This window comes from Ochlerotatus camptorhynchus, unplaced genomic scaffold (genome assembly GCF_037179485.1).
Source record: "Ochlerotatus camptorhynchus isolate MF236.1 unplaced genomic scaffold, CSIRO-AGI_Acam_v1.1 ptg000067l, whole genome shotgun sequence".
Lineage (NCBI taxonomy): Eukaryota > Metazoa > Arthropoda > Insecta > Diptera > Culicidae > Ochlerotatus > Ochlerotatus camptorhynchus.
This window is the reverse complement of record NW_027040557.1, coordinates 2,869,586-2,888,543: the sequence shown is the minus strand read 5'-3', so window position 1 is coordinate 2,888,543 and position 18,958 is coordinate 2,869,586. Positions and strand designations below refer to the sequence as shown.

Genomic DNA, 18,958 nt, shown 5'->3' with positions numbered 1-18,958 from the left:
GGGGAAAAGTCATCTTTTAGTCCGATTTGGCCAGCTGCCACTACTCCAAGGTGGTTCTGGAGTGGTATGCTGACAACAAGATCGATTTTGTCCCCAAACTAATGAATCCTCGGAATTGCCCGGAATTTCGACCAATCGAAAAATACTGGGCAATTTCAAAGCAGCGATTTCGACGCCGCTTCGGGCAAGTCAAGAACATCCAGCACATGAGGGTCAATGGAAGAAATGCGCTGATTCCGTGTCAGTTTCCACTGTGCGGGTGCTGATGGGCTCCATCAAGAGGAAGGCTCGAGATTTCGTTAGAACTGGAGAAATGTAACCATCTAATACTGAAACTTTGAAGTTTTAATAAAAGTACTGTAAAGCAACCAGTAATGGACTTTTTAAACTTATCTAATCACGAATTACAAGTCTTTTTGTGCGTTTCAATTTACTTTTAGTCAGCCTTTAGACGGGTGATTTTTTTTGAACATCTTCCTAAAACCTTCCAAACCTATCACCTATGTAGTGTACCAATAGCGTACCTTCCAAATCTGAGGTTAATTTTTAACGTACCTAATTTACCATACTTACTTATGTAAAACTTTTTAAAATATATTATTTGTAAAATCTGACTTCGGATTTGGATTCCTCTGAAAATTTTAGTCCGCTTTGACTTAAAAAAAAACATATTACTTAAGTGTATTCTACTCTTGAAACGGTAGATCCACTGAACAATTGTTCGTCCGTCTCTTTGAGCTTTTCATATAAGGAGGTTCTCATCCCCTTTCCTTCAAACCCCCTCATATACATTATTGTACAGGACTTTGCAAGCATTTCTTACTGAATACCATGTTGAATTTTTTTTTCTAGAGTTTTAATGGGACTTCTGACATAATTAATCAAAATATGGCATTACTTACTATTTGGAATCCACATATCATAGAAAAAAGGCTATTGTTGGGCTTACCTGAAAAAAGGAAACAAATTGAAAATTAATATACTTGTAAATGAACATATGAAAAAACACGTGTAATATAATTATTTCGATGTTGAATATGATGTGTGTGTGTGTGTGAAGGTGAGAGAGGACCGATCAAACCGGAAACATAATAATCAATCAAATTGACCCACATGTCCTGGACAGTATGCTACACATAGATTCAGAATTACATACACCTCGAATTTCATAGCAAGTCGACAACAGGTTGGCAGCACCCTCTCAGATTTCAATGAAACTTTGTAGATGTTCAGACTGCACATACTTAAGCAACTTTGAATACTGTGATTTCTATATGGGGGTACACTTTGTGAAAACCAAAAATGGAACATGTAACGAAATTATGAAAGATTTTGAACGTTAATAACTCAGCTACCCCTGGACCAATTTCAATCATTTTATTACCAATCGATCAGAAATATTTCTACGCATCGATATCAGACTGTTGATTATTAACAAGAAACTATTGAAAAGTGGTAAATGTCAAGCATTGTCCAAAAGTGTCGAAATAACTAACAAATCCACCAATAACGTACATGCATATTAGACTGATGCAAAATTTGAAATTTTCGCTCTACAGTGTTCAAACGGTTTCAAATCGGGTCCTGATTAGCCTCCGAAAGTTTAAACTCATTTGATAAGAAACTGACTTGGCACAAACCATTTGAAGTTTATATGGAAATTACTATGGGAAAACAAAACGTTTTGTTCATTGTCTTCTAGCCTTTTCAAATATTGTACTTTGCAGAAAATCGTTTTTCAGCCAAACGTCAAATTAAATAGTTATTCATTGTTTAAGAGATTGATAATCTTATGGCAAGATTATGCAACTGAATTGTGGGTAACACTGTATTCTGCAGTGTGACATAGTAGCTATGATTTTTGTCCTCTATTCTACGCGCCATGAACACCAATGCTGCCTGCTGAACAGTTGATTGAGCATAATCATAAGACATCAGTGACTTAAATCATTAATAATATTTTTGTTCCTAACATTTGATCGAAAGTGGTCTTCAACAAAGTTGTAGCTGAGAAAATTTTCAACAAGCTCAGCTATAATTTTCTAAAGTAGAGTGAACTGGTAAATTTTGAGATAGATATGAACCGAAATTATGGTTTCTCCATAGTAATTTCCATATAAACTTCAAATGGTTTGTGCCAAGTCAATTTATCACTAAATGAGTTCAAATTTTGGGAAGCTAATCAGGGCCCAATTTGGAACCGTTTGAGCACTGTGGAGCGAATATTTCAAATTTTGCATCAGTCTAATGCATATGCTGCTTCCCCAACACAGTCATCAGAGAATCGTTACCAGACGAAACATGTCGAAGTGGCATTCGTCTCCGAACTTCGGGCGTGTGCGAATAGGGAGGATGCAATTGCGTAACATTTTGCAGACTCAACGCCATATTCAGATCCACACGCCCCCAACGACCACACAAGATGCTCTCCAGAATTGTAATCTTGTAACCAAACTTGGAAGCAGGGGTGCAAGTGATTTTGATCGATTCTCGACATCGACATCGACATTCATTGATACGTTTGTTGTTCTGGTAGCATAGCAGAAATAGTGCGAAATAGGTTAGTGAAGCCATGGTCATCAAAAGAGGAAATCGATGAAGAGAATTAACTTTCACGCCCTCTGCTTCTAATCTCCTTAATTCAGTCGTTGTCATAGCAATGAAAACTAGCATCGCACCGCATTTGGTCCTTGGGTTACACAAGCTGGTTGCAATTCTGCTGTTCGACATTTTCGAAGGACCACCAAAAACATGAAATTACACTATGGATACCAAAAAGTCCAATTATTCGATTAACGATTAATCGTCAAGATTTTTCCAGCTATTCGATTAAATATTAATCGAATTTTCAATTATTCGAGCGCGTAACCGACATCCCTTCTTATTTCTACTCGCTTGATTTAGAACGTAGTAGAGAAAATAAATAAAAGTACTAATTTATCTGAACACGCATAGAGAAGAACCATGACGTGAAACTGGATGATAAATTCCGCGAAAAAAGTGTTAAGCGTCTTTTTGCTAAAGGGTAAGATTTACCAAATTGTTGAGAGAAGGAGTTTAACGAGACAAACTAAAAAGGGGAGGAGCTTTAGCTTGGTGGACACTGATATTCTGCGGCCTTCCAACCTGTCGCAGACACCAGTTCAACCCCTGTGCAGCAGCAGACGGGCCGAGACTCTTGCGAGTGCCCAATCATTAAACCGAAGAATATGGGATTGTCCGGTCCGATTTGCTGATCCAGCTCCCTACACGTCATCATCATCTTCCAAAGGCTTTAGGCCTTTACTACCTACCATCGGCCCTTTTCAGGGCCACCAAGATTTTCCAAAAGAGTTAAATTTCTGAACATGTCCCAACTAAAATTTATATTAAAAGGTTCTTTTCAGGGCAATCGTAGCCTTACTAAAGAGTATAAACAGAGAGAACCCCGCTCAAATTCCTATTCCTACACAAAACACAAGCTCCGGCTACAGTTAAAAATAACATTTTTTATATAAGACCACGTAGTCCTACGTCACCATTGCGTACAACCCCATAGGACTGTCCCTTGTAGTTTTTTTTTCGGAAAACGTTAGGAACTGTGATATAAGAATGAATTTAGGATCGTTGCATAAACATGAACCCAGATGTCCATGGGACCGTCCACTGGAAGATCCGGAACATCCGTAAAAGTGGTCGTTCGATGAAACTGATTATATTGTCTTACCAGACTCGTACTCGTTTTTTCATGACAAGCAGCCCGTGCGACACAGCTCACTCGGGACGGTAGAAGGAAACGAGCAAATTGTTGGCAAGCTGCTTCACGAAGTACAGCCGAAGATGATACACGTGTGTTAATGGGAATTTAGTTGTTATGTCTTTTCTCGATTCAGATCAAGCTATGTCCTCATCCATGTATATTGCAACAAAGCAGGCAAGCAATATATCATTATTCTTCTACCACTCCGATGGAGCTTTGTTAGATAGCGAGTTTGTCATGGTAGTCGTAGCAACCGTTTTTTTCTGTATCGTTGGTTGTTTTAGGTGTTTGGATTTGCTGGCCGTGGGACCTTCCTTCGCAAGATCCGGAACATTCGTAAAAGTGGTCAATCCATGGAACTGACTCTAGAGCTAAGCGGGTTTTTTTTCGGAGGATTGTTCCGTTATCACAATGGTCCTTAGGAACCATGACTGTATTCTGGCTAATTATGAACAATTGTGCTCAATAATCAAAATTATAGACATTAAACCACATGCAAAACCCATAAACAGACCTTAAAAAAAAAACGCGTAACGACCTTTTTGCTTTAAAATAAGTGGACTTTCAACTTATTTAGAATAATCTGCAGAGCCTTTGAATTATAGTGGTACCAGAAGTTTTTACATTAAGCAAGAAATGGCTGAGCTATGTCGCTGCAAGCTTTCCGTTAAACGTTCTTCGGCGGCATCGTGTTCGGAGTGTTAATAGCTTGGGTACTGAACCGTCTCTTGACATGTTTGTCGTATAAAATGCTAGGTAATAGCTTGTTTCATCGATCTGTGTACTGAAATTAGCTGATGATGTCTTAACATGGCCGTGTGGATTCAAAGAGAAAGTAGACGAAGAGCATCTGTCAACGTTACTTAAGACCTAATGCATTGTTCAGCTTGATTTGTCCATCCCGTACGCTCGACCCTCCTGATGGCTCGGCGGTTGAGCAAATATGGATCGCAATTGCCACTGTCGATGCAACACTCTACCTATGCGTTGTGTATATTCCCCCTGATCGAGTAAACGATGAATCTTTGATCGAAAAGCATATCGATTCGCTTAACTGGGTGGTTTCGCAGTTAGGACCAAGAGACAACGTTATCATCCAAGGCGATTTCAACTTGAGCTCGATCTCTTGGCAGCGTAGTCCACATGGTTCCCTGTACCCGATTACATCACGATCCTCGATTAGCCTGGCATCACGGAAGCTGCTTGATGCGTATAGCACCGCTAGACTCAGACAAATGAGTGGAATTGCAAATGAAAACAATCGTACGCTTGATCTATGCTTCGTCAGTGAGGAACTTTGCGAGCACAGCACAGTTAGGCAAGCTCCATCACCGCTCGTTAAAATGTGCAGGCATCATCCTCCTGTACTGATGGAATTCAAGATAAGTCCACAGCAACGCTTCCAAGATACCTCTGAAAGCATCGCCTATGATTTCAGAAAGGCTGACTTCAACAGCATGAACGAGTTCCTCGCACATGTCGATTGGGACGAGGTGCTCCACAATTGTGATGCCAACCTCGCTGCGTCGACCATATCTGGTATCCTGTGGTATGCCATCGATCAGTTCGTTCCCGTGAAGTCTAGACACGAGCCGGCTAAGCCAGCCTGGTCAAATGCTGACCTCAAGCATCTTAAGACTGTGAAGCGGGCAGCTCTCAGACGACATAGCAAGTATCGCACGGACTCCACGAGAACGAGATATATGGCGGCGAGCACTGAATACAACCAACTTAATAATCGTTTGTACAACGCATATCAGGACCATTTGCAAAGGCGCTTCAAGACAAATCCCAGAAGTTTTTGGCGTTACGTCAATGACCAACGAATGGAATCCGGACTGCCCTCTACGATGACCAACGGATTGTTTGAAGCTGATTCCACCACTGACATCGCCGACCTGTTCTCAATTCAGCAATGTTTTCACTAATGAACACATCGACCCGCAGGATGTAGCCGTCGCCACCAGAAATGTTCCTCGACTTTCGGCCTCTGGGCTACAGTTCGTGATCACGAACGATATGGTTATATCAGCCGGAAAGGATTTAAAATCCTCCACGGGATGTGGTCCGGATGGGATTCCATCGCTTGTCCTCCAATGCTGCGCGGATACACTTGCAACACCACTAGCAAGAGTATTCAACCTATCTTTGGCTACTGGTGTATTCCCAAACTGCTGGAAGCAGTCGTATGTTTTCCCAGTTTTCAAGAAAGACTGCAAGCGGATTGTTTCGAACTATCGGAGCATAGCTGCGTTGAGCGCCACTTCTAAGCTGTTTGAGGTGATCGTTCTGCATAAGCTGGTTCAGAACTACGCACAATACATTTCGGTTGATCAGCACGGATTTATGCCTAACCGTTCGACGACAACTAATTTGACTTGTTTCACTTCGTTTGTGATCCACCAAATAGAAAATGGTCAACAAGTAGACGCTATTTACACAGACTTATCCGCGGCGTTTGATAAAATGAATCATCAAATCGCAGTTGCTAAATTCGACAAGCTGGGAATGAACAGTAACTTGCTTTCCTGGCTTCGATAATACCTAACCGGTCGAAGTATGTCCGTCAAAATTGGAGATCACTTGGGGCCGTTTCTATTCTTATTATGAACGATGTCAATTTCATCTTGAAATGCCTAAAACTCTCGTATGCCGATGACCTGAAGCTTTACTACATGATTAAGCAACAACAAGACGCGTTCTTTCTGCAACAACAACTGGAAGCCTTCGGTTATTTCATTTGGCCGCAAGCAATCACTCTTCCATTTTAGCTATGCTTTGGGAGGCGTGAATCTACAACGTGATTCGACAGTCAAGGACCTGGGGATTCTGGTTGATACAAAATTAACCTTCAAGGATCACGTCACGTACGTTGTGTCCAAAGCCTCATCGCAACTAGGATTTTTATTTCGCTTTGCAAAAAAGTTCAAGGACGTTTACTGCCTAAAAGCTTTATATTGCTCAATTGTGCGCCCTATCTTGGAGTATTCGTCTATCGTCTGGTCTCCTTATTCCCAGAATGAAATTCAACGCAACGAAGCTGCTCAGCGAAAATTCGTCCGGTACGCTCTACGTCAGCTTAGGTGGAGAGATCCATTCAACCTGCCCAGTTATGAAAGCCGTTGTCTACTTATAAATCTGGAATTACTAGAAGCAAGACGCAACGTGGCAAAAGCGTGCTTTGTTGGGGATCTTCTGCAAGGCAACATTGACAGTCCTACGATTCTTAGTTTCTTGGACATCAACACACGTCGTCGCAATCTTCGGTCGCACTCGTTTATCACCATCCCTCTGGCAAGAACTAATTATGGCTTACACGAACCTTTGCGAAGCATGTCCCGTGTATTCAACCGGTGTTATTATGTGTACGATTTCAACGTGTCACGAGAAACAAATAAGCGTAGTTTTAAACGTTGACTGATAAACAATAAATAAACAATAAATAAATAAATTTCGTTTAACTGCCTTACGAATCAGTGCATGCGTACTCCTTCATGAAAATTTATAAGCCAAAATGTCATGACATTAATTTCCTCCATACAATTTGTATGGTGACATCTCTGCAGTAAAAATGTACATTTACCACCTCCTCCCAATTTCAAAGGACTCTAGAAACAACTATTAAGTAGTCTTCACCAGTGATGGCATAATCATTAGCAAACTGATATCTTTCCGCTCTCATACGCTTTCAATATCACGCGTGATATTGGAGCAAAATATCATGACTGGTATTGATTTTACAAGCGCCTTTGATATTGCGAGACTATTCACAACGTGTAAGGTTGAATCTGATAGTTGAATCGACGCAAAAATGATTCCGTTGCTCTTCGTTTTCTTAGAAAGAGAAGGTATAATGATGCTATCCCTTTTTTTTTCTTCACCGATGGCAGACACGAAGCGACTGCTGTCAGCCGTTATGGAAGTTTCGGTTGCGTTCGGGTGTAAAGTAAAAATCATGAAACTCAATCTCAGCACAGTTTGGTGAGATTTGCAGCTGGTGAGTTTTGTTAGGCTTGATATTCCGAGCTGCGATATCACAGCTCTTATCTAGTCAAAAATATTTATTTCTTGACCAAGTTTTTCGTTTTAATCATCCGGACATTATTGTTAAAAATTGTGCTCGTAAAGTAGTTATTCGAAGTACAATTTAACTGTTTTTTGTCCGCGCTGTGCTGTGCTATAGAGTTGTTTTTGTTCATTCTTCACCTACGTGCTATTGTTGAAACAGCACTCAATCATCCTGAGCTTGTTTGTCATCACCGTCCTACCGCCAACTTTTGTTCCTGCTAGAAGTCTAATTAAAGGCGTTTGACCGTTCAACTGTCAGCATGGAGACAAATTGTGCCAAGTGCTCGTTGGAAATTACTGGCATTGAGTATGTGACCTGCCGAGGATACTGTGGCAGTGTGTTTCACATGACGTGTTCCGGAGTGTCTCGTGCCCTGTCTGGTTACTTCACATCCCATCGGAAAAACCTCTTTTGGATGTGCGATAAATGTGCGGAACTTTTTGAGAATTCGCACCTCCGATCCATCACCAATTTGGCAGTTGAAAAATCACCGCTGCTTTCTCTCACGGAAGCTATCACGAATTTGCAGACGGAAATTAAACAGTTGTCATCAAAGCCTGTCCCGTCAATTCTGCCACCTCCTGTCAACCGATGGCCAACACTTGAAGCAACTCGACCATCAAAACGATTTCGTGGATCCGACTCTGTGGTGCCTAAAACATCTGAGTGTCAGTCTGGTTCAAAACTGTTGGGTCAGAACGTCATCTCTGTACCTACATGTGAAAAACCGGCGGCAAAATTCTGGCTCTACTTGTCCCGTATCCAACGTGATGTGAGCAACGAAGCAATCTCTGAAATGGTGAAAGCCAACCTGGAACTCGAAAATGAACCTGATGTTGTGAAATTGGTCGCCAAAGGAACCGACACCAGTAACATGACCTTTATTTCATTCAAAGTCGGTCTAGACCCAGCTTTGAAGAAGAGAGCTTTGGATCCGTCATCTTGGCCCGAAGGAGATCTATTCCGTGAATTCGAAGATCACTCGGCTCAAAAATTTCGGAGACCATCTGGTGTGAATCTAACACCCACGCCAGTGACACCGCAGACGACGTTTGCAGCAAATCAACCGATGGATGGACCCCGGGACGCGCAAAAATAAGCATTTTGGAAGCCTCTTATCCACTCAGCACAGTCGCGCCGATAAATGGTGAATGCAGTCGAAGTCGTCCCGGCCTTGTGTCTGATGTGCGAGAAGAGGTCTTCCAGCTTGCTTGTCTAGGCAAGTATCAACATAATTTTCATAATTTCCTGCCTGATGATGATTCCCTCCTCAGATCACCAACTTGTTCTGCCGGGAGTACCTCCAGCCAACATGGACAACGCCTTGAACGTCCCCTACCTATGTCGGGACGCGCCGAAAATTCCTACACGCCGGCATCTCGTGACAACAGTTGTGGAATTGCTGGTGACAACGATGTTTGGCTTTACTTCCAAAACGTACGTGGTCTACACACTAAGATTTTTTTACAGGAGTCAGTATTTTTTTACTGGGTTTTTGAATTGCTGAAAAAGTCGGTAAAAATTCAAATGACCGTTATCCGTAAGAAATCAATGAAATCGACCAATTTTATTTTCTATCATTAAATGGGGTTAACAGAACTTAGTATGTACAAGTTCAGAACAAATATTCTCATTAATAAATTTTCCACAGATTTTTAAACTTTTACCGAACAGTTCCGCAATTCAAAAACTCGGTAAAACCGTACTGACTCGATTAGTGTGTAAGAACCAAAATTGACGACCTGGTTGTAGCGGTATGTGATTGCAATTATGATGTCATCATATTGATAGAAACGGGCCTTGACGACAGCATCAACTCACTGCAACTTTTTGGTACTGACTTTAATGTATTTCGCTGCGATCGCAGTGCTCGTAATAGCCAGAAAGCGAAGTTTGGAGGAGTGCTTATTGCCGTGGCCAGCGTTTACAAGTCTGTTGAGATAAAGACTATTAATGGTAGTAACCTGGAACAAGTAAGTGTGTCTGCCTGTATTCGCGGAAAGCGGTTCGTGATGGAATCTTAAACCTTGATCCTTCCACGACGTCTGCTGCCAGTGCTGCTCTGATGGATGGAACGAGCTTCCTGAATATCCGGCAATACAACTCTATTCGCAATCACCTGGGGCGCATCCTAGATTTGGTTTTCTGTGATTCCGATTGCAACATTGTAGTTAACGAAGCGGTGTCCCCATTGCTGGCTATTGATTTGCATCATCCACCGATTTTATTCTCCTTACCAACTCAATCCGATTGTGTTGACCGTGTGGAATCCCTTGATGCTGGTGAACATACGCTCGACTACTCAAAAATCGACTTCGTCATGCTCAACGAGTTCCTGATGAGCTGTGATTGGAGCAGTATTCTGGCAACAAATGACGTCAACGATATGGCAGCACAATTTTGCAACATAATTTGCAATTGGCTCACCGATAACACTCCAAGACGAAAACCTCCTATATCTCCTGCTTGGAGTTCTCCTCTCCTGCGGCTTTTGAAACGCGATAAAAATTCCTGGCAGCGTAAACTTCGCCGACATCGAACTTCTGAAACGCAACGCAACTTTCATCGCGCTTGCAACGCCTATCGTAAGCTTAATTCAACCCTATACAAGTCATATGTCTTGCGTGTCCAGACCAATTTACGTAGAAATCCCAAGAGCTTCTGGAAGTTTGTGAACTGCAAGCGAAAATCGTCGAATATTCCTTCATCCGTATTTTGTGGCGATTTGGAGTCTACTTCTATGCTCGAATCGTGTGATCTATTTTCCCGCCACTTCAGTTCTGTTTTTTCGGATTCAGCCGCCAACGCAGATGAAGTAGAAAGAGCGGCTTGCAATGTTCCTGAGGGTCTCATCGATTTGCGTACATTTGTGGTTAGCAATATATATGTCGTTAAAGCTGTTAGGAAGTTGAAGAAATCTGTTTCACCGGGTCCTGATGGTGTACCTGCAATCATTTTTTGCCACTGTGTTGCTGTTTTAGCTGATCCCCTAGCTCGCATCGTTACCGCTTCGTTGCACCAAGGAGTTTTCCCCGAAATATGGAAACAATAAGAAGGGCGACAAACGTGACGTGACAAATTATCGTGGCATAACAAGTCTATCTGCAGCTTCAAAATTATTCGAGATCATTGTGAACGATGCTATCTTCTTTCATGTCAAGAGCTACATTTCAGCAACGCAACACGGATTTATGCCAGGACGCTCAGTTACATCAAATTTGCTGGAGTTCACCTCAACATGTATAAATCACTTGGAAAATAGGGCTCAAGTTGATACCGTTTATACCGATCTGAAAGCGGCATTCGATTGCATCGATCATGGTATTCTTCTTCGGAAAATGTCTCGCCTGGGAATTTCGGATGGTTTGGTTGATTGGCTGAAATCATATCTTTCCAACAGAACACTTCGTGTCAAGCTGGGTTCGTGCACTTCATCACCATTTGCTGCAACCTCCGGTGTTCCCCAGGGCAGCAATTTAGGACCATTGCTGTTCACAATCTTCTTCAACGATGTGACGCTCCTCTTGCCGAGTGGTTGTGTGCTCATATACGCCGATGATCTCAAACTATACATTGTTGTCAAGAACGTCGAGGATTGCCGTCAGCTCCAAGCAATGTTAGACCAATTTGTTGATTGGTGCCGCTTAAACAAGCTTTCCGTCAGTATATCAAAATGTGTGGTCATGACATTTAATCGCACAAGAACGCCAATCGTATTCGATTACTCAATTCATGGATTTGTACTAGAAAGAGTAGAACAAGTAAGCGACCTAGGTGTAATGCTGGACCCTAAACTTACGTTTGACTTACACCGTTCAATGGTAATCACTAAGGCTAATCGTCAGCTTGGTTTTATATCAAGAATCTCAAGAGATTTTTCGGATCCGTACTGTTTAAAAGCACTGTACTGTTCACTCGTTCGTCCGATTATCGAGACTGCATCTGTTGTTTGGACTCCCTACCAACTTTTCTGGAACATCAGAATAGAACGTATCCAAAAAACATTCATTCGTCGAGCATTAAGACAACTTCCTTGGAGAGATCCACTAAACTTACCTCCGTATGCTGAGAGATGTCGCTTGCTAAGCATGGACACGTTACAACGACGGCGACAAATTCAACAGGCAACATTCGTCGCGAAGTTATTAAGTGGTGAAATTGACTCTACCCACTTACTCTCTTGCTTGAACTTTCGTGCGCCAAGCAGATTTCTACGCTCAACGTTCCTATTGCGTCAAGACTCACACCGCTCTTCTTTTGGACAACATGAACCTGTTACGAGTATGATTCGCACGTTTTCTACAGTTGAAGAGTTGTTCGAGTTTGGGGAACCTGCTGCTCAATTCCAGAGACGTATTATTAACTCCAGATACATTTAGTATTTGTTATGGCTTCTGGTTCATCAAGACTTATTGTCAGATGGATGTATTAAATAAAAATAAAAATAAAATAAAAAATAAAATAAAATATCAACCGCAGTTGTTCATTTTTGTCTACGAAAATCAAGCGGGATCTTGGGATCTGGTCTTCACACCGTTTCAGATAAGAGCCAGAGATCTAATCTACTGCATAATATATACTATTTATTCTCTATATATATATACTGAGCCCACAATTATGGATCAGCTCAAAACAATGATGGATCAGTCAGTCTATTTGTGGGTGATCCATAATTGTGGTGTCAGTGTATTTCGATTTTCGACTTGGGAAACTGTCATTAAATTCAAGAAATACAATCTATAGATCAAGGGTACAAAATTAGAAGTAACAACCGAGGGGGGCGACTCTATCTACGATGCAGGAAAAAATGTGTTTTGCTGTGGTTAGCTGCACGCACACTGAGTAGATAGAAAGAAGGTTATTGACGATTCTAAAGATTTCCTGCAAAAAGATGATGTGCGATGCAAGTAGATGCGAGAAATGATTGAAGATTTTTCGAAGATTGATTCGCTAGTGTGAGATTTGTTGAGCATCTATAATTGAGATTTAGATGTGTCGACCCCCTCGGTAACAACAAAGGAATTTCCAGATGAAATTCGAACTTACCTTGAGCTGCAGATCCTGCAGGTAGCCCATGCTAATGAAGTGCTCCACTTTGACGGATTAATGGTTGCTTGCTTCGAAGCGAAAAATGAAAACCAAAATCCTCTTCACTCCCGCAGTGGTAAATTTTTACCCGTTTGAACAACAGAAACTTTCCGTTCACAGCTTCTTCTTCGTCTTCTTCGATTTCTTCCGCAGTTTACTGAAAACAAAACTTTTCACCGCACAAACCACTTCTAACAGAGAAAGATATAGAGCCAATCACTTCAGCCAACCGATGAAAATCATCGGTAAACTCACACATTCGCAAACCTAAACCGCTCTCATAAGCCGTACAAGAGCTAATAATGAACATGAATATTCATACTTGATAACACAAACAACAACCACCACCGTGTTGTTACTTCGTAGCTACATATAGTTTTGTTTTTGCTTCAAATTTTTGCATTATCATTACACACCTCGAACGCACTATTCTTCCTTTTGTGCGGATTGTTTGGGAGCGAGCAAAAAAAAAAGCAGACAGGTGGTAAACACTATCAACAACAGATACACAAACAGACAAACAAAAAAACAGCTGGCTTCCAGCACAAGCGAGTTCCAAACGCTGAAGTACTTTTTCCCCTATTTGCAGTGGAGAGTTGCTCAGTTAATAGGCGATTGAATGTTGGTCGTTCCGAGCGAGATAGCCGAAATTTGAACCAAAGTAGGCTTTTATTTTGCTCTGACGATTAATTTCAACTCGTCTACTTGGATGAATATCAATGAATGTCACAAAAAAAATCAAACAACATCAATATATCGTAGTTACAAATGATGCACAGTCCATTTTATAGAGTAATACTTTCTACTAAAGACAAAACAATAACTTAAGGTAAAAGGGGGCGTCATTAATTAATTTTTTTTTTCAAAACCAACATTGCGTTCATGAAAATTTCATTCTACTTGTCTACCGGAACACAGTGAACACATTTTCTTTGACAAAATGTCAGTTTTAAACGAAAAACCGGCTTTTGAATTTCCAAACAATAATGACGTCCCCTTTCCCTTTAACTTGTGTTAATTGTAATACCGATTTTGACAAAGCTCGATTTTTGACATTTTAACTTTCCACAAATTTAAATACCTAACGGCAACCCAGATTATCTGGTCACTTGCAAAGCTTCACAATTATCCGGATAATCTAAGAAAAGCATTAAATAGGGTTAAAGACAGAGCACAATCAGTTTAGACACGTTGGGGAAATGTTGCCAACATTGGACCATCAACAGCTTGCAATTCTAATGAATTTCTGTGGAATATTATATTCAAGGCCGTCATTTGAAAATCAAATCTGGATTCGTTAAATCGGTTGAGACAATCACCGAGATCGCACTCTGCAAACCCTACCGTAAATTTGGGACGCTCGTTTTGAGAGCTCAAATGTCACTTTGTTAATAATGAATAGTCTTTTTTTCATTAAATGCGGATTAGGACAGCTGCCAACACCCGAAAAATAGTGAGAGACGTGATGAGGTCGGGAAAAGTCAATGCGATCGCGTCAGGGTGATAATCATTTCGGCAGAGTGGTGTGTAGGCAGCGATCGCCAATATTTGCGCAAAATTGGACGCTTCTCACACTTCTTCAAGACTCCACTCTTTGTTGTTTACGGTTCGCCGATTCTCTCACCACCAGGAGCGGGCGTTCGTTCGTTGATGAATTGTTTGACGAATGCTAGAGGCTCGGGCCTTCCGTTCAAGTGCGCGCTCTCGTTTTGCTATGCTTGCGTTTTTTTTTTGTTTTGCGCAGCTGTTGACTATGAATTTAATTTTTATTCGCTTTTAATTTATCAAAAATGGGGGTAGTGGCTTGGCTAGCGAAGGGAAGGGACTTCTGTGACTGTCTATGGGGAGGACAGAAACCACCGTGCAGAAAACTGAAACACCAGAAACAAGTGCGTTGAACGAATGCGGTCAATGGATTGTTGGAGTTGGATGGTGGTTGATTCGCTTGAAGGGACACCAGAAATGTCTTTCGATGGGTTGAACGCGCACTTGAGTAAATATTTTAAGACAAAGTAGGCGAATGGAGGAAAGGCGATCATTCTCTGTACAAGCGCAGCTGATTTGGATTAAAAAAACGCAATAGTAGTAACTACGGGCGGTTAATCAAAGCCAAGATGAAGCTCATGGGTAGAAGATTTTTTGACTGAAACAATAAAGGTGCCAGAATTTAAGTGAACTTGTGATCGATAAACTCATGAAAATTCTAAATTCAGAGCGTTGTTGGATAGAGTTAGAAGTAGTTTGGATGTCCTTTAGTTTTTATTTTTTGGAATGATGATAACTCACAATAACGGTACAAGTTTAAGTATTGAGTGAAGCAAACAAAAAAATGGTTTAAGTCCTAGAAAATATCTCTTAACTTAAGAGTTATTTGTAAATTTTCAAAGATTTTGATGAGCAGTTCTAGACAAAATAGCGACAATCGAATTGAATTTTTGCATAATTGTTTGTTATGGACAATGATTCACATTGTTGCTAAAATTCGGTCATTTTGGACCTTGTAAAATTTTCAAAATGGCGTCCTTGAAATTTTCCGAAAATTGTAGCACGCAAACAGTATTTCTGATCGAAATGATGTCTGAGACAAAGTTGTAGAGAAAAATAATGCCTTTTTAGAAAAACAAAAACAAACAAAAAATGTTTCCTATTTTTATTAAATAAACAAACAAAAAAAAAGGACAAAACCCAAGTATCTGAAAATTCCTGGTCCGATTTTTTATTTAATTTAAAAAAAATGCTTTGAAAAATGCGAACTTTTGAAAAAATAATTTAAGTTTTATTTTTGAGATTTTTAGCCGTAGGCCATCTTGTGAACTTTTCAAATATTCAAAACCACGGACACTTGAAAACTGACATAAATCGTAGAGCAAAAACTTTTAGTCTAATAGCTAATTCGTTTATTATTCAGTTCCAACCTGGATCGGGTATCAAGATTGGGTCTGCTTGTTTTCTGTCAAACGTCAGTTTGCTCGTTTGTTTTTAAAACCTAGCTCAGGTTGAGGTTCACACTGACAAAAAGTTCGGTTTCGCACTGGGTTGGAACTGGTGTTAACCCCGATAATAAACGAATTCGCTATAATTTTAAACTTACAGCGTACTTACATTTTTGTGTATTTTTTCACAACAAAATATTTAAAATATCTCAAACATTGTTTTATGAGTATAAATTACATGGAAAAACGGTGTAACCAAAATTTCCAAAATATGACCAAAAAGTTCTTGTTCAACGTTTTCTGTAAATTTTTAAATAATTTTAAACATTCCATAAGTTTGCATTTGCCAAAACTCCAAATCGATGATTTTTTGTAGAAATCGATTCAAGTAGCGAACAATGGTCTCAAACAGTGCTGTTAATTTTCATATCATTCGATTGAAGATGAACTAATACAACCATTCAATCAATTTTGTGAAAACGAATTCTCACATGACCATAATTTGAAGAGCCCCTTTCTCATTCGAAGCTCATCGTCACTGTCAATTGAGTCACTCACTACCATTTGATATACGACAGTGGAGTTTGGAAGAAACCCAGCAAACTGGTCCCGAACAGACAAGTCGACTCGATGTCGGATAAATGTAAGGTAAATTTAAGGTTGATGTCGACCCAATGTAGTGATGTTGTCGGGTCAACATTGGGTTGGGGTTTGATAGAAGTCAGGTTGGTGTCGGATTGGCCTTGCTTTTACACCGGAATGTCGACCAAAGCTCCATTTATGTGTAGGTTACACTCAATTGAATGTTATCAAGCGGTTCTCAAATGAGAATGATCCATGCCTTCGTCAAATGACTAAGCAACTGAAATCGACCATTTGAAGGAGGGCCCCTTTGATAGCGGATAACTGCGTTTCTCAATTTCATCACAAATGTTCAATTGATTTTGAGAATTTACAGCACTGGTCCCAAAGACGTATTTAGGAACACAAAATTGTTTACGCCCAAACTGTCAGTTTTAGGTATATAGTGTCATAGGGAAAGTTTCTTCATATTTTTTGACCGATCTTTTTATGTTAGTAAAATTAGGGTGGTCCATAAAATTGGTGAACTGAAAATACAAATTTTTTTATTATTTGAGATAGACAAATGCAGCGTTTTAAATGGTTGTAGAACAATCAATTTAAAGCAACTTTGCTGAAAACACAAAATTTCTATCTCTTATGCTTCATGAGTTATGATTTTTTTTAACAAGCATCCCTTGAAAAAATTGGTTTTCCAGGCCATTTTAGCACATAAGTTTCTAAAAAACTACAAGGGACAGCTCTATGGAGTTGTACGCAATGGTGACCTAGGACTACGTGGTTTTATATAATAAGTCATATTTGTAAACTGCAGCAGGAGCTTGTGTTTTGTGTGGGAATAGGAATTTGAGCGGGTTCTTTCTGTTTATACTCTTTAGTATGACGCGCTTGATAGCCTGATGACCCACAGCGACTCACGAAGAGCTACTGATTCCGATCAATAGCGCTGCGGCTTCTTCCTCCTTCTATGGATGGTCATGTGGGCTGCAGCTCGCCTTTCGTTGAATACTGGAGAACACCATCACTCACCACGTGGTGATTGAATAAACACCGTTTGGTGAAACCGGATAGAGTTCAACTTTGAAATCTGTGTTAGGGAAATCGCTTTTCGCGGTCAATCGATTATAATTTTAATTATAATAGTAACAATTGCACATGCGTGCAATTTTAAACAGTGTCATTTTGAAAAATGATAAAGTCCTAAATTTAACAGATTTTTAGTAAAACATTCCTATCGATTGGCATATTAAGAATTAAAATCCGTCATCTCTGGATCAAAATCAGACCACTTTCATGCCGCGACCGACTTTGGTTTTTGAAATTGCACCCCCAATTTAGCCTTCAAGAACATGGTATGTTAGATTTAAACATATCTAGATAGAGCTGGAACTAGGCTTATCTAGGCATATCTAGATAGAGCTTTTGTAAACAATGACTGCTCTCGATGATTTTTAGGAATTCAAGGCACGCCCACGCAAACTAATAGTACCGTCGGGTAGGGGAAGTCTTACCCTACTTGTTGGTGATGTTGATGCATCATCGAAAGAATTCATTGTTTAAAAAAACTGTTACGCCCTAATTCCAGCTCTATCTTGATATGATAACTGACATCCGATTGATGACCTTGACAAATGTCCAAAAAATACTCTTTTTCAAATATATGGTGATCCTAAAAAGGACCGTTTTGTCGTGATGGTTTAGTAATGCTGAGCTATTAGAATGTTAAACACAGATGAGGCTGATGAGCTGTATGTTGTTTTGAATGAGGGTGAAGCGCTTGGCATAGATGGCCCACAGCGACTCACGAAGAGCTACTGATTCCGATCAATAGCGCTGCGGCTTCTTCCTCCTTCTATGGATGGTCATGTGGGCTGCAGCTCGCTGCTTGCAGGCAGCCATTTGTTGTGGACTGGAGAACAATGTTCAACGGCACGTGCAGAAAGCACTGCTGCTGCTGATGCCGACGACCGGACACCACCACACACGGTGATTGGAACTGAACCCGATCAGCGGTTGAGGTCAGCCTTGATAGCTAGTTGCTTGCGGGTAGCCTTTCGTTGTGTACTGGAAAACACCACCACTCACCACGCGGTGATTGAATAAACACCGTTTGGTGAAACCGGATGGAATTCAACTTTGAAATCTGTGTTAGGGAAATCGCTTTACGCAGGCAATTGCTGATAATTTTAATTATCATTATCAATAAAGTCCTAACAGATGCGTAGAAATATTTCTGATCGATTGGTGGTAAAATTATTGAAATTGGTCCAGGGGCAGCTGAGTTATTAACGTTCAAAATCTTTCATAATGTTGTTACATGTTCCATTTTCGGTTTTCACAAAGTGTACCCCCATATAGAAATCACAGGGGTAGTCCTACGTCAAAAGAAAACATAGTTTGAAAAATCTAAGCCTTTTCAAATTTATTTTTTCGACTATCTTTGGCGTGTTTCGGGTCATTTTGGCATGTTTTGGGTTATTTTTGACATGTGTTATTTATTTATTTAAATACATTTTTGGCGTTTTTGGGCCTGTTTTACAATTTAGC

At 40.4% G+C, this 18,958-nt stretch overlaps 3 protein-coding genes across 4 annotated transcripts in view; all 3 read right to left on the bottom strand.

Moving 5' to 3' along the window:
* The window catches only part of Usp1 (ubiquitin specific protease 1), a 473,693-nt gene that overhangs the window by 229,854 nt on the left and 224,881 nt on the right, over nt 1-18,958 (bottom strand). The gene's annotated exons all lie outside the window — the stretch shown is intronic.
* Nucleotides 1-18,958, bottom strand: part of LOC135697177 (uncharacterized) — a 511,087-nt gene that overhangs the window by 361,593 nt on the left and 130,536 nt on the right. The gene's annotated exons all lie outside the window — the stretch shown is intronic.
* Rhp (rhophilin) overlaps nt 1-18,958 on the bottom strand; it is a 189,368-nt gene that overhangs the window by 85,478 nt on the left and 84,932 nt on the right. The window contains exon 2 of one of the 2 annotated variants that reach the window (XM_065216781.1): nt 12,855-13,084. The exons of the other annotated variant lie outside the window; for it this stretch is intronic. Within the exon in view, the coding sequence (XP_065072853.1) occupies nt 12,855-12,884 (30 nt within the window). The 5' untranslated portion in view covers nt 12,885-13,084. The remainder of the gene's footprint in view (nt 1-12,854; nt 13,085-18,958) is intronic. 2 annotated transcript variants of the gene reach the window in all.